At 31.0% G+C, this 16,547-nt stretch overlaps 1 protein-coding gene across 1 annotated transcript in view; it reads right to left on the bottom strand.

Moving 5' to 3' along the window:
* Positions 1–4,399: 4,399 nt before the first annotated feature.
* LOC129230043 (uncharacterized) overlaps positions 4,400–16,547 on the bottom strand; it is a 51,894-nt gene continuing 39,746 nt past the window's right edge. The window contains exons 3-6 of the mRNA XM_054864430.1: positions 16,094–16,216; positions 10,457–10,666; positions 5,655–5,875; positions 4,400–4,489 (exon numbers count right to left, since the gene is read on the bottom strand). Coding sequence (XP_054720405.1) covers positions 4,456–4,489; positions 5,655–5,875; positions 10,457–10,666; positions 16,094–16,216 — 588 coding nt within the window. The 3' untranslated portion in view covers positions 4,400–4,455. The remainder of the gene's footprint in view (positions 4,490–5,654; positions 5,876–10,456; positions 10,667–16,093; positions 16,217–16,547) is intronic.

Consider the following 16,547-nt stretch of genomic DNA (forward strand, 5'->3'; position numbering starts at 1 on the left):
CTTACCTTACTTGTATGCAATTCCAAAATTTCATTAAAAAACCTGTTGGTTTTCGTTTTATATGTTCTGCTATCAACACTATTGTAAAAAATCTGAATGTAAAACTTGAACAATTACTCAAAAAAATTCTGGAATAACTTCAACTTCAACAAAAGAATTAGTTTTGGATTGTTATTAATAACAGTGCTGAAGTGATCAATTTACTGAATATGCTTGATATAAATTACTTGGAAAACTTTGATTTTGAAAACCATTTCACCAATATCCCACTCAATGAACTTCTTTCCTCTGTTTCAGAGCTTTTTAATTTGGTTAAGGACTCCCTTGATTTTAATGAAAAGTTCTTTCTTGGTCTTTTTAAATTTTATATATTTAATAACTTTTTCAAAAATGGTAATTCATGTTTCCTTCAGATTAATGGCATTGCAATGGGAGCTAAATTTAGCTCTACATTAGCCAACCTTTTTCTTTTATATGAGAGGAAATTTTCAATTGAAAATCCTACTTCTGCACCTCTTTGTTGTAGATACATCAATGACATGATATATATAAATTTCCCGAATTTTTCTGAACTTAGCAAAACTATATCATATTTTATTAACGCTCAAAAAGACTAGTTTTTCTCAAAATAACTTCCATTTACTGGATATTAACATACAAATTGATTCAAATTGTTACACTACAATCTATGATAAAAGGTGTGAATTTATTTTCAAAGTTGACAGCTTACAAGATTTTTAATCCTGCTTAAGTAAAAAGGTTTTTATTGGCATCAGTTTCACAAGCTATCAGAATAAAAAAAATTTGTAATACCATTTCTGCTTTTAATCAAGAAATTTCTGTACTCAAAAATCTATTTTTCAATAACAACTTTCCTAAAAATCTGGTTGAAAACATTTGCTTAAGTATAGCCTTCGATGAACATTTCGCTTCTCTTGAAATCGTTTAAATGTGTAAATGTGTGATACAACAGTGAGAAACCATTTTTTTTTTTGGATCGCTGGTGTGGATGGATTTTGCACGTGGGAAACGGATGACTGGCATGTTTCTGGATTATTCTCTTTGGATATGGACTTATTTTTTTTTAGATTTTACGTTGATAACTGGAATGAATTTTGTCAAGTTGAATATCGGATTGGTTTTGTTATAAATGGATCTCAAGGTAAGATAATTTTAATTATTGACAGGTACTGTACCATGGATGGCTAATTACTCGGAACTTGTTTTCATGATTAGTCTTTTGACCATATTTAATGAATCCTCCACAGCTGATGAGCTCTGGATTCATACTTTCTTCTCCTATTAAATAGCTATTTGAAATTTTCCTTTTTATCATCATTATTTTTATATAATTTGTTTAATATTTGGTATTTGGCTTGCATATTTTGTATATATATATATATATATAAACACTTTGACCCCATCCCTCTAAAAAATTTTGAAATGATAGGCTGGTTGCAAGATAAGATCACAACAAAGATATATTTTTACAATAGAGAGTAACAGGAGGACAACAGGTATGAGATTATTTCTGAATAAAATAACACATTGTAAGGAGTCCTTGTAGAATATATAGATGCAAAGTGAGAAGAAACAAAAGAAGGAAAGATCACTCGGGCCCAAGGGTCGTGAAGCCCTTGTACACCTGAAGAAGGTGTACCCCGTGAAGGAAATAAATCAGATTTTTAAAAAAAATTTTGTCAAAAGTTCTTCTAGAATATATAGCTTAGTGATGAATTGAATAGTGATTTGGCCGAATACCTAACACCGAATATTAGGCCACAATTAAAGCCGAATATTTGGCTGTTTGGCCGCTGAATAGTTAAATCTTTTTGTTGAAAAGAACACAGGTTGCATTTAATGTCCAGTTTTGTATGGTTATAAGTTCCCTATGCATTATGAAAGGTTAAAAAAATCTATTTGGAGCAAATTTTTAAAAATTACTCTTTTTAGTTTAAATTTAAAAAATACTCGGCCATATTCCACCAAAAATTATCAAAAGCAGGAAGATATTTCCGTAGCAACGTTCTTAAAGGTCACAATTCTATATTTAAGCTTAAAACAGCAATAATTTTCTATTATTAGGCATTATCTCATAAAACTTCTCAATAAAATAAAAAGAATTTACATAAACTGAAGTGATTTAGCATGGAATTGCACCTAATAAATTTCTATCTTTATATAAATTTACCAAAATCAGCAGATACGAACCAAATTTCTAAATTAGAAAATTTTAATTTCTGAAGTCATTCTAATAGAAAAAATACAACTGTATTCAGATAAATCTGCAGACAATATTGGTGCATGGCCCATGAAAAGCCTTCTTGAACAAAATTTAGAGATGTAATTTTTACCAATCAAAGACCATGAGCACTATATTACATTGCAACTGTTTTTGATACCAGATTCAAATTGCTCTTCAACAAAATTCAAGCGAAGGACACAACAATAAAGTAAAGCACAAAACATTATTTGTTAACGAAATTGAAAACCAACCACAAAGTGAAGCCTCAACAGAAATCTCTGCTGAAAGCGAAATAAGATAAATCAACTGTTATTTTTCCTAGAATCACTATTTAAAAGAACAAAACAGTCTTTAAATATATATGAATTTAAATGATAAATAAAGTGATGAAAAAAATCCCTAACCTATCCCTATCGTACAGAAAGTACCTTTCAGAACCAATGGTTCAATATGTGTACCAAATGTAATGAACACTTATTCTCAAAACCTGGAAGGAGAAAACTTTTTACAACTTTTTATGGAAGGAGAAAAAAAAGAGGGAAAAGAGTATCGACTAAAAATGCTCTACAATTTCTTTCTACTATAATAAACTGTGTTTGTACAGAACTCTTGTATGAACTACACAACTGTAAAAATTACAAAGAATGTTTTTGCAAATACCATGTAGGAAACCAAAATTTTAACAATTTATAGTCTAAATTGTCACATATATATAATAAGAAAAATTAAAAGAATGGAAAAGAACCTTTATATCATACTGTTACATTTTTATATGTATTTTTTTGAGAGAAAAAACTAACCTTTGGTTCATGCCTGACTTATGGTTGTATTTTATCTGCTTAAAATATTTATGAATTAGAATTATTTTTTACATATACAATAAGTATCTACCTACTTAATATCTCAGAAAAAATGTTTTGTTTTTTGGCTTTAACCAAAATTTTTTTTATATTTGTAGAGTACAATCATTTTTAGCGTCTCCACTGAGTGAAAAAAGTGACATTGCAGAATATTATGAAAAGATTTCACTTAAATTGTCAATTAAACATAAGCATAAATAAAAATGCTTAAAACTTTTAATGTCTGATAATGAAATACATTTTTTGTACAGTATTCAGACAAGGCTAAATAGTAAGCTAGGTGTTCGGCCTCAGCCGAATACTTATTGCGTCACTAATATAGATGGAAGACGAGACAAAAAAAATAAAATAAAGATCACTCTGGCCTAAGGATCTTGAAGGCCTTGCACAGCTGAAGGTGTTCTCTGGGAGGGAATAAATCAGTTCTCTTTTTGACAGCTACCGACATTTTACACAGATCGTTCGGGCCTAAGAGTGGTAAAGAAATTGTACAGCTGAAGAAAGACTAAATCAACCCTTCATCAGCTGTTCATCATCCTATGAAGAAATAAATCAGAAATGCAACTTCTTAAGAACTGAACTCAAAGACTAAAGAAAAATTACTGTCACAAAAATTAATAAGGAAACATTTCATTAGGGCATTAGATTAATGTTGCAAATTGGAGAAGCATTTTTTTGCTTAAACTGAATTTTGCTAAGTGATGAAACATTTTTGATTATTCCCCCTCCTATGACATAACTCTGTGATTTGTTAATGATCATGACAAGGAATACATTTTTATTCGACAACAAGAAAAAAACGAGTTTTTAAAACAATTATTAGATTAGTTTAGTATGCATTACATATTCAACTGTAATGTAAAACAAATAAAAATTGCTGTTATAACTTGCAATGTTTAAAGTTTGAAACTAAAACAGAGCCTCAACTTAGTACCAAGACTTAAGCCTTTCTTAAAATTAATCAGGCGATGTCTACGTTGCAGAAAAAGTACATAATATACTTTTTCTATATCATATAGAAATTTTTCAAATTCTATATGGCTTGAAACAAAGCAGGCGTTAGTAAAATGTAGACTATAATACAGCACACTTTCAGGCGATAAAAATGTTGCTTGAAATAAATAAAATATCAATTTTACGTTCTGTGTACATAAGTTTTATAAATTATGTTATGCAGCTATGAAATGTAATAAAATATTTTTAAAGCCCAAGAAACTGCTTCTATAAAATCATGCTGAGGCATTTTTGTAAGGAATTAAATGACAATCAACAAAATAAAAAAATTGAATGTTGTTTTATTTACAGTTCTATTTTTTTAAAATACATAAAAATCACAATCAAGAGACAACTTTAACTTTCAGAATCAGTACCGGAAGTGCCAGAGCTAAAAAGAGAAACAAAATTATTATAAAGAATTCTACAAATTCACTTTTACAAAACTCATAAAAAAACTAACCATACTGTAATATTATATACTCAGGGAGCTATGCCTTTGCATTAGCAGCAAGTGCATATCTGCTTTGTAAGAAAATATTCTGCATTTACAGTTTTGCGATAAAAACAAATTTTTACAAACAGATCAAAATTAAACAATAATGTCAGCTTGTGCAGAAAGATTTTTGCAGTTTGGGAGAAAAAATGCAAGGAAAGACGTTAATAAAACACCCAGAAATAACACCATTCTGCAAAGTAATACCAAAGCTTTACTGTTTCGCAGAAGTCAAAAGAATATCACGCTCCCTTCCCCTTCAAATAAAAATAATGGCTATGAAACTGTCGGGGGAAAAAAAAGACATTTTCCAAAAAAGTGAGATGTGTAAGGGGGAAATGGTGGTCATATTTGGATTCAAGGGTTCATTTTACATAAGAATTGGCAACAATTATGCCAGAAGCATTTTATAACTATTTTTCACCACAGTGTTATTAGCAATTTTGTAGAACCATCAGATAATTTTTTAGTGCAAAAATGCAGAGTTTTCAGTCAAATAAGCTTCATTTGCATTAAATTAAGATTTTTCCCAATTTGAAAACATTGTGCTGAACATCTGCAAATTATTAAGGGAAGAGGTTTGCCTGTTCTAACCCATAAAATTTTCAAAGCTTAAGTAATAAACAGATTAAAAAGCCCCCCCTCCCGAACAAAAATTTATATTAATGTCTTACAATTTTTAGTTAACCTACAGGAGGGAGGAGTTTTGGAATTCTCCCTTGAAATTTTTTGAAAATGAAAACATTAAAAACATATTTTAAACTATCTTTAGGGGATTTAATGGAAAGGGAATCAACTGGTCTTCCTCAAAACATTTTCCGAACTGAAGTAATAAAAATGTTGTTTTAAGTTATCTTTGAGTGTTTCAAGGGAGAGGAGATGTAGAGGGAACCCTCTCCCACCGTCTGAAATTTTTTCGAAATCAAAATCTAACTTTTTGCTTGTTTCCAAAAAAATTTCTAAACTGAATAGGGAGGGGGGGGGGGAATTCTTTAGTTCCCTGAAATTTAAAATAGGGAACATATAGCTAGTTTTTATAGAAAAAAAACAACTTTCTTACCAGCTATCAGATTCACCCTCCGATTCAGAGTCGTCACTTAAGATAGCACCAAAAGGAAGTAAACAAGATGCCAGACTACTTGTTTGTTGCGTTGAGTCCTCTCTGTCAAAATCTTCTAAGAATTGCAACAAATCAGACTCTGTCATATTTGGTTCCAAAGACTCTAAAAGCAGATGATGACTTAAGTTAGCAGTATTCAACTTCTCTTCTCCACTTAATAACTAAAAGAGAAAAACAAATATTTTAATAAAAAGGACAATTGAATCAAAAAATAAATATAGCTCAATTGTTATTTCTTGGGATTGAGGGCAGAAACTAAAAAAATGGAGGTAGGCTTAATGAGCAAGGGGAAAACTGGGAAAAACTGGTTTTTACCAAGACATGGGAAAAAATAGGTTTTTACAGATAAAAACCGTTGTAAAAACTAGGGAAATAATATAATCCCCTGGTCATTTGCTGAGACGTAGTGATTTATTATATTTGCAAAGTCTCTATATATCTTATATTAAAGTTTATTTTCATTTATATTTTTGTATATTATTAAATATATTATAATATTGTAGCAAATAAGCATTGGATCATTGGACAAGTAATAAAATGACAGCTATCTCATGAGTTGCAGATGTAAAAAAAAAAAAATATTTTTTCAAAGCAAGGAGGAAGGGTAGGGGAAGTTTTGTGCAATTAAAAACTTCAAAGGATACTACATGATATATTGATATGTGATATTCCATTTAATGCCCGACTTTTCCCTGATCTGTTGGCACCCTGAGTTACTTAAAAATTGAGTTCAATGGAAGTCACAAATAATTCCTTCAATATGTTAAATTTGCCTTCTGAAATTTTGAAAAGAAAAAAAAAATCCCAAAATAATCAGACTTTAATTGAAAAAAATAAAAATAAAAATAAAATTAATTTGAATTTTGACATCTTGAATGTAAATTATGTTTTTCGCAATCACAAGTGTGTATGTAGGCGTGTGTGTTTGTGTGTGGGCGGGGGGGATGTGTTTGTGTGTAGGGGGTATGTGTATCTGTTTGTAGTCATATGTGTTTGTGTCTGTGTGCAGGCATGAATGTGTGGGTAGTTGTGTGTGTATATGTGTGTGTATGTGTTTGTGTGTGAATGTGTTTGTGTATATGTGTAGGTGTCTGTATGTATGCTCGTGTGTGTATGTAAGTGTTTGAGTATGTGTATGTGTTTGTGTATGTGTGTGTGTGTGTGTATGTGTTTGTGTATGTATGTATTTGTGTGTGTAGTTGTGTATGTATGTATTTGTGTGTGTAGTTGTGTATGTATGTGCATGTGTGTAGCATATGGATGCAATCTGGAGATGGTTTTCGCTATAGGAGCAGCATCGTGAGGAGCCAGTCAACGGTGAAGCTGCAGAGGGTGGCGGGGAGGGGGGGGGGGAATAAAATTATAGGAATTCAAAACTGTCAAGTGAGAACAATAAGCAATCGTGATTGCTCAAAAAAATTTTAGAGTACACAAATAAATTCAGAGAAACTTCTTACAAAAGAGTCACAAAAAAGTTTGATTACTTTTTTCAATATATTTACTCGAATAAATCACGAAATTCAAGTATTTCAAAATTAAACATTTTATTCAAGCAGTTTCTAAGGTTTTTTAAAAATAAACGAACCATAGTTTCGCATAAGACTAGGAAAAAAAATTATGCTTGTAAATCACAATTCAGGTGTATTTCTTTTTCCAAGCTACACAGATATGAAAATGCAAGAAATTATCTTAAATGTTGATAATTGGGAAATTAGATGAAAAATTATGCATTTGTAAAATTTTAACTAATTATATATGAGCCACTCAGAAGCCAATGTAGTTAAGTCCATTTTTTGATATTTTCTAATTTTTAGAAATTTTGATGAAATAAATAATAATCTTCTTAGTTATTAAAGGATTTACTCGTTGGTTACTTTTTTCTAGGTTAGACAGTCCTTTTTTTAATAGCTTCTGAATATATTGAATAATAATTTCAGAAGCTATTGTGAATAAGTTCACCTTTTATCAATATTTTTTTATACATAAACTTTGAAATAAAAATTCTTCTTCTTCCGATATTTGTTGGCAACAATGAAAAACAAGACATTCATAGTAACTGTAACCATTACCTTCTAATTAGAATTGTTTGAGTTTTATGCATGTGCGTCAGAACACAAAAATATTGAAAGTTGATATGTTGAAGTGTTTGCGAAAGTTATTGTGTTATCAAAAACATTAAATAAATTTTCTTTAATAACTGTAGAAACTCTGACTTTTTCAAATAATAATAAAAAAATATTGTAAGGGTATAAAAACTAAAAATGTTAAAGGAAATAGAACACAGTGAAAGTGATACGATATTTCATTCTAATTCAAAGAGAGTTAACCATATTGATTCTGATACATCGTCAAATAACGAAGGTATAGAAAATAATCAAAATAATGGAAAAGTTGGTAGAAAACGCAGCAGGAATCCTGGGAAATGGTAGAGAAATGTTGAGAAACAAAAAAGGGTACAAGGTAAACAATATCAAAATAGAAATGAAAGAATAATTCCTTTAAAGAAATTTGATAATAAAATTTGTAACTGTTTACGATTTTGTTATCGCAAGATAACCTTTTATCAAAGAAAAACAGGCAATGAAAATTTTTTACAAGCTTAATGATCATCATAAGCAAAATATTTTTTTAAGTGGGTTAATTAGAGTTCATGCTATCAAAAGATAACGATCCAGGAATAACACCAAAGAACCAAGATCTCAGTCTTTGGAATATTTTATTAGACTTAGCAGACAAGATGTTGGTGTTTGCAGAAGTATTTTATAGAAACAAATCAAATAAGTAACGGGCGACTATATAATTGCTGTTCAAAGGAAGATCTGAAGGACCACCGGAGGCAATATATTCCAGGTAACAAAATAGATTATTCCCATGTAAGAAAACATATAAGTTCCTTTCCTACTATTTCAAGCCATTATACAAGAAGTCATAATCCCAGACGCAGATACTTCAGATCTTTCTATTGCAAAAATGTATAACCTGTATGTCGAACAATGTAATGAAGAGCAAATTGTACCAGTAAAGAAAAAGTTTAATTACCATATATTTTCGACAAACTTTAACTTACATTTTAAGCAACCTTCAAAAGATACTTGTGCAAAATGTGATTATTTAGTAATAAAAAAACAATCTACAATAGATGAAGAAAAAAATGCAGTTGAAGTTGAACATGACAAACACTTGCGAAATGCAGAAATTGCCCATAATAGTATGGCTCATGATTGACTAAGAGCTTCAGACCAAATATACGTGTTTAGTTTTGATTTAGAAGAAGCATTACCATTTCCAAAACTATCCACATCAGTGGCTTATTACAAGAGAAACTTATATGTATACAATCTTGGTTGCCATGATTTAAAGACTAACGAGGGCTACATGTATGTTTGGCGTATAACCCAAACATCCCATGGTTCACAAGAACTGTCATCGTGTTCAACTAAACACATTAAATTGTACTCAAAGGATTTTCAAAAAATTATAATGTATTCAGATTTATGTTCAGGACAGAATCAAAATGTAAAAACCATGTTAAGTTTACTGAAATTGGTTCAGAGTGAAGATATAAAAGCTGAATCAATTGAGCTTAAATTTTTATTAAGTGGGAACAGTTATTTGCCCAATGATGCTCATTTTGCAGTTATAGAAGCTTATGCAAAAAAAATTCTGTATATTTATAAACCTAGTGACTGGTATCATATAATACAAAATAGTAAAAGAAAGAACCCTTTCAGAGTTGTGGGGGGGGGGGGGATGAATCCACAATAATTTCTTTCCACAAAACCATTGGAAGAAGCTGTTACCAACAGAAAAAAATCAACAAGTGGACTAACAGTCAATTGGCTTAATATGAGATGGATAAAATTGGGAAGATCATACCCAAGCAGCATTAAGTTCAAACATAATTTTGACGAGGATACCTTTCATGTAATTGATATAAAAATAAAAATAAAAATAGGTAGGTCAGTAAATTTAAAAAATATAACTCAACTTATATTATATCCCAATAGCAGAACAATTTCAAGAGAAACAAAAAAGACATCATATGTTTATTAAAGTATATACCTCCAATTAAACACGACTTTAACAAGACATTAAAGACAACACGTGGAGATCAAGATTTACATTTAAATAACTCGGAAGAAGATGATGTTTGTTATGATGAATAAACATAAAACTTATGACAATAAATGTTATTTTATTATTTTTACATAAATTTCTTACCTTTTTCAGCTGCCAAAAGGTATAAGTCCTAAAATTTTTAAGATGCTGTCATTATTTCAATAAATACTTAAGTTTTTATTTACACATCCTGTATATATCTTGTTTTTTGCAGAGTTTACACCTTGAAAAAAGACTTTATACACTTTTCTAATTAAATTAATAAACCAAGAAATTTTAAAAACTAATGTATCAAAAAACATTAATTTTCTCAATTTTTGTGTTTTGGACTTAACCGCATCGGCATCTGAGCGGCTCATATATATATATATATATATATATATATATATATATATATATATATATATATATATATATATATATATATATAATTATACAATAAGCTACTACAGTACCTTAGCCAAAATTATTACCATTTCTATTTTAATCCATCCTAACTTGTACACATATTTATCAGATTTAGACACAGGTAAAATTTGAAAATTGAGCATGCTATTATGAGATTTAAAATGTCCTACATTGCATTCATCAATCTTTATGATTTAAGTAATTTTCAGAAGTACCTTTTCAATAACTGATGTTCCAGAAATTTCTTCTAAGGCAGCAATGACTTCATTTATATATTTCCTAGATTCCTCGATAATCTGTTGCACATCACTTGAGTATTGATCAGTCATATATGTTGATTTATAAGCTTGATCTATTGCTAGCTTGAGGACAAGTCGACGGCACTGCGTATGACTAGCTTCAATATAATTTAGAACTTTTGGATTCTATAATGTAATTTAAAATATTCATTAAAGAAATAAAGATACATTTAGGGGGAAAAAAAAACAAGTTTGTAAAAAATTTGAAACTATTCAGCTTGTACAGTTTTTGTGTTCAAAGAAAATACAGTAAAGCCTTTATAAAGCAACACGCCTTACGTACCTTTGAAAATCAGTCATTAAAAGAGGTAGTCACTTATTAGAGGACCTTTTCAAAGAATTGATAGCACCACTAAAATTGAGAAGAAATATCCAGGGTTCATACTCTATTTGTATGAAAAAATTCCATGACTTTTCCAAGACTTTATAAAAACTTTCATGACCTTGTTACACGAAGAGAGTAGTACTATTTAATGTCAAACTCTCCAATTTTCAGAAATAAGCGTTTAGCCAAACTTTTAAGTGAATGCCACTACCTCATCGAAGAGCTTACTTGTGATTGAAAAAATGTCAGTGCACACCATAGAAACTAATTATGAACACTGTTCTTATTTGTCTTTAACATATAAATTTAAGTGAAGTAAAAATGTAGAAAATGCAAATTATTAATGCTTAAATAGGACAGAACGATAATGAATAGGACAACGTTTGCATGAGTCATTAAAGTTTCGAATAATAAATTTACTTTACACAAATAGGGCCTTTAGGTGTCAGCAGTGCATCTAACCATCCATGTAACTTGACAGTATTTTCGTTCTCTAAAATAAAGCCACGTTTTTTAGTAAATTCATTTATCTGAACCAGATATTTCAGCTGGCCACATGAATCAGTTTTGCGAGTCATATGTTGGGCAACACTGTTTTAGAGTATTAGAATTCTCCTATTTTAATGTTCTATCCCCTGATTAAAGTATGGATTTTCTAAAGCTTTCAACAAATTAAGATAAGCTCTGATAAATTTTATACTGAGTATTTTTTTTACAATTGGTTGAAATGAACTCAGATGCAATTGAATTACTTTTTAAGTGGGAGAGGCCAAAATCGAGAAACATACAATTCCACCACTACAGAATATAAAACATAAGTGCTGAAAATAATGGTGAATTCAAAATTAGTCATGTCCTAAGTAGTAAAATCTCATTACAAAAAAAAAAAGGTGGGAGGCTGTTACAGAAGCAGATGCAACAGGATTCCAAAACTCAAATGTATTTTTGGGATTATTCAATTTTCCAGTACAGTAGAACCTCGATTAACCGAGGTTTCTATTAACCGAGCCGGTATTTCACTTTTTTTTTTTGTAAAATGGTATCTGGAAAAGGCAAGCTGCTTTATTTCTCTGCCTGTGCTGCATGCTATTCTGCCTCAAACTCTCATTCTCCCAGAATAGCCGTACGCAGTCAAATGCTCCCGTAATAATCCAAGGTAGCCTGGAAGGTTTCCATCCCATTTACAGCTAACTGAGCCTTAGACCATTGAGAACAGAGCTAAACAAATATGAACTCGACATGTGCTCAGAATTAGGAAGCGACAGGTGATACGAGGAACATTGAGGAAATGCATAGACTGTCAGACTGCAGTTTCACTTCCACTTAGATTTTCAGGGGCACGTGGAAGAGGAAGAATAGCTGTCACTGTTTGATGAGCACAAGAAAAGGGTCGGATGTGGCAACTCAGCAGTGCACTATGAGGGAGGACGGGGGGGGGGGGGAGCATAGAACAAGGCACTCGGGCATGTGGCTTGTATTATCAGTGTATTAAAAATGGCTGCTCCCAGGACAAAAAGAGTCGACAGTTCTTACTTCCAAGAAACACAAGAAAGACCAGAAAACACCAGATGCAGTGTGTTATCAAACATTGGCATTCCTCCAACTTGATCGGAGTGAATGAGAGGAGAGAAAATCCTTCCAATGGATTTGAGTTGGATGAGAGGTTTCTATTTTACGATTCTCCTATTTTGTTCTGAATCTTTGCTTTAATCATTTCACTTCTGACCATCTCGCTAGTAAGTCATTCATTTTTAAAATGTCGAGCCAAAAAAATGAAAAGAGTTGTTGTTTCGATGGGTAAAAAGCTTGATGCTGTTAAAAGAATTAATAACGGTGAGAGTTTAAAAAAAATTTCACAGGAATTTGGAGTTGGAGAAACAACAGTAGGGAACTGGAAACGGAACAAGGCTTAAATAGAAGCTTTTTGCTCAAAGATTGATTCGTCGAAGGCTTTAGAGGAACAGTCAACATTAAAAAAAGCCAAAACTGAAACATTTGATGAGGCCGTTTATCTTTGGTTCAAAGCAACAATGCGCACAAGGCATTCCGATTTCGGGGAACATTGTAAAAGAGAAAGCCTTTCTTCTCAGTCAAAAGTTAAATAGAAATGAAAGTTTCTTTGCAAATCAAGGATGGCTTGATAAATTTAAAAAAAGACACAGGATTCAACAACTGATAATTGCAGGAGAAAAGCTGTCTGCCAATAAAGACAGTGCTCAAGACTTTGTTGAAAAATTTGAAGAAATGATAGAAAAAGAAAATTTGACATTAGATCAAATTTATAACGAGATGAAACCGGCTTGTTTTAGAGAATGATGCCAGCGAAAACTTTGACATCCAAAGAAGAAGCAAGTGCCCCAGGTAATAAAAAAAGCAAAGACTGAGTATCGCTTCTTGTTTGCGGAAATGCAAGCTACCGCTGCTTCTAATAGGAAAATCCAAAAAACCGAGAGCATTTAAAAACATTAATGTTAATTCCCTGCCAGTGAAGTACAGAAATCAGAGATCTGCTTGGATGAACTCTGAAATTTTTGAAAAATGGTTTCGAGATGATTTTGTACCGCATGTAAAGGAACATTTGATGCAGGACAATCTTCTACCCCCTAAAGCAGTTCTGCTAATCAATAACGCTCCCTGCCACCCAGAAGAAGAAATTCTAACTTTAGTAGAAATAAAAGCGATTTTTCTTCCGCCAAATGTAACATCTTTGTTACAACCAATGGATCAAGGAGTGACTGAAGCCTTAAAAAGACATTACGAAAAAAGAACTAATCAATCATATTCTTGAATGTGAAGACAACCTGAATGAAACTCTAAAAAAATATCTATGAAGGACATAATTTACATGATTGCCCAAACATGGGAATTAGTAAATCCAACTACGATCAGAAAGGTTTTCAACAAGATAATTGTTCAAAAAAAGAGAGAAGAGGATTCCCAGCTCAGCGAAAACTCACCGACAGACGGAGAACTTCTGAGCATGATGAATAACATTGAAAGGTGTGAAGAAGTTGAAGAAGAGAACATTTTTGAGTGGCTGGACGTTGAAAACCAGAATCCAAGTTTTCAAATTCTTAATGATGAAGAAATCCTACAAGCAGTCGATCCTTCATCGAATGTTAGTGATGATGAGAATGAGAATCAGGACTCTGAGGATTCTAAGACTATAAGTCACACCGAAGGTGTCCAAGCTCTAACTACTGCTCTAAAATATTTAGAGCAGAGAAGGAATACTACATCAATAGAAATTTTGTTGGTTAAAAATTTGCGTGATCGAGCAGCTGTAGACAGAAATTCAGGACTTTTACACAAAGAAAGGCAACAGACTTTTCCAAAAAATAATGTAAATTACAAAAAAAGGTTAATTTTTAATTTGAAAATAAAAATATCTTCTGTAAATTAATGTTTTTTTTCATGCATTTTTCAATTGTCATAAGAAAATTCAATTGAATTTTTAAATCTTACCACAAGTTTTTTTCACATTTTAGTTTTTTAACTGTAAAACGTTACTTTTTACGTATCCATTTTCATTTTTCAAAAATATTCAATTTTAATTCGAATTAATACAGTTTAAAAATTTGCAATCCTGACAAGTTTTTATACAAAGTTTCTATTAACCGAGATTTCCAATATCTGAGGCACTAGCGTTCCCAATTAACTCGGATAATTGAGGTTCTACTGTATTAATATCTTTTACAAGCAATAATTATAAATCACTGTAAGTTTCTAACGGTCTTTTAGCTACTGTTACTTCTTCCTGCTAACAATTTTTTCCATGACATTAAATAAACTTTAATGACTTTTAATAAAAATATTAATTTTCCATGACTTTTCCAGGTCTGAAATTTGCTGATTTTTTTCCCATGACTTTGAAACCTTCAAAATGTACTTTGGATTTTGTATAAGAAATATATTTTTAGTGAATAAATAAACTGACAATACGCAGAACAGTTAAAAAGTTATTAACATCTCATCCTTTTCATGCACTGGAAAAAAGTTTTTCCTCTGTCTATCTTGTAAAATTACAGTAGACCCTCGTTTTATGCGGGTTTATTTTACGCGGTTTAAGATTTGACACCATTATTTTATTTTACGCGGATGAGTTTTGGTTTCACGCGGATGCAGCAATGTAAACAGATAAAATTTCACCCTCTTTCAAAATCCAAATTCCTGAGATTGCAGATTACATGTGATAAACTGCATTTTGGAGTGCTAATAATTGAGCTTGGGCCATGGGAATTATTTTATGAGATTGGTTCCAGTGCTCTTTCCAGAAGTAAAGTTATTAAACTCGTACAATTCAGAACTAATTGGAAGAAGAGCTTTTAGGCATGACAAAGGAGGATGAAACCAACAAAGATACCGATATCAATGACATACAACCATAAATGTTCACATTGAAAATTTGAGACATTCCTTGACAATAGCAAATGATATTTCTGATTTGTTAGTAAAAGATTATTTCCCCATAAAAAGTGACCATAAATGCTTTAACAGGGGTTTATCCAGGATTTTCACAGGGTCCTATTTTCGTGAATTAAAAAAAATATTGCGAAAAATAAAATCTTTTTGTGAAATTTCAAAATGCAAACCAAAAGTTATCTATCAATACAGATTAGATTTCTGATTTGTGTACTCGTTTATTAAAAAATGAGTCCATGGAATGTCTGATTTGTTCAATCGGGATTTTGTAAAGGGTCCTTTTGGTTAATCAGAATTTCGTGAAAGGTCCTTTTTAACTAATTATAATTTTGTGAAGGGTCCTTTTTTAATGAATTAGATTTTTGTGAAGAGTCCTTAAATGGACCTACATTTCCATTGGCCAGACCTTCGGTTAATGTGCAGCAAAGAACTACAATGAAAAGTTCCTAATGACTGCCAAAAGACTATCATAACCATCTCCTTTTTATGAACACTAAATAAATTTATGTGTTCTGTATGCACGTTGTACATATGTATAGATATAAGTACACAATAAACTTATTATATCATTACTCATCACTAGAATGAAGTATTTCTTTATATATGGAACCTAACTCCTATTTTAACATTACGTTTAAGTCTTAGTTTTACCCGGTTTTGATTTACACAGCATTTTTGTGGAACGCAACCCTCTCCGTAAAACGAGGGTTTACTGCACTTAAAAAGGTTTTAAGCACCAGTTTTCTTAAACAATCTCAAATTGACATACATTTCTAGAAAAGGAGAAATGCTAGTAAACTACTTACTTCAATATTAAATTCCTTTTGTAAATTGCTCTTGTACTGAGGACTCCATCGAGGATAATGTTCATTAAGTTTTGCAATTATTTCACTAGATTCCACATTCATGGTTAGCAAATTCATCAGATCCTAAAGATTCAATATATTAAATAATTTCAGAACCAAATCAACACTTATGTAATTATTATTTTTTTTAAATTGTAAAAGAACAACAACTATTGGTGACAATATCTTACTGATCAAATATTGCATGTTTTTTGAAAATTGTGATAAAAAATATTGATTTGGAATTACACTCAATATAGTCTATTCATAACACTTTATTTAATAAAAGGTATCTTATAGGTACGATAAGTGTAAAAGCTTTCAAACACTCCAAGACTTGCCAAAACCAAAATTTTACACACATTTTTCAGCAATGCAATTTATAGATAAAATTGCTACTTTTTTTTCATGTAAT

The sequence above is a fragment of the Uloborus diversus genome, chromosome 9 (assembly GCF_026930045.1).
Source record: "Uloborus diversus isolate 005 chromosome 9, Udiv.v.3.1, whole genome shotgun sequence".
Lineage (NCBI taxonomy): Eukaryota > Metazoa > Arthropoda > Arachnida > Araneae > Uloboridae > Uloborus > Uloborus diversus.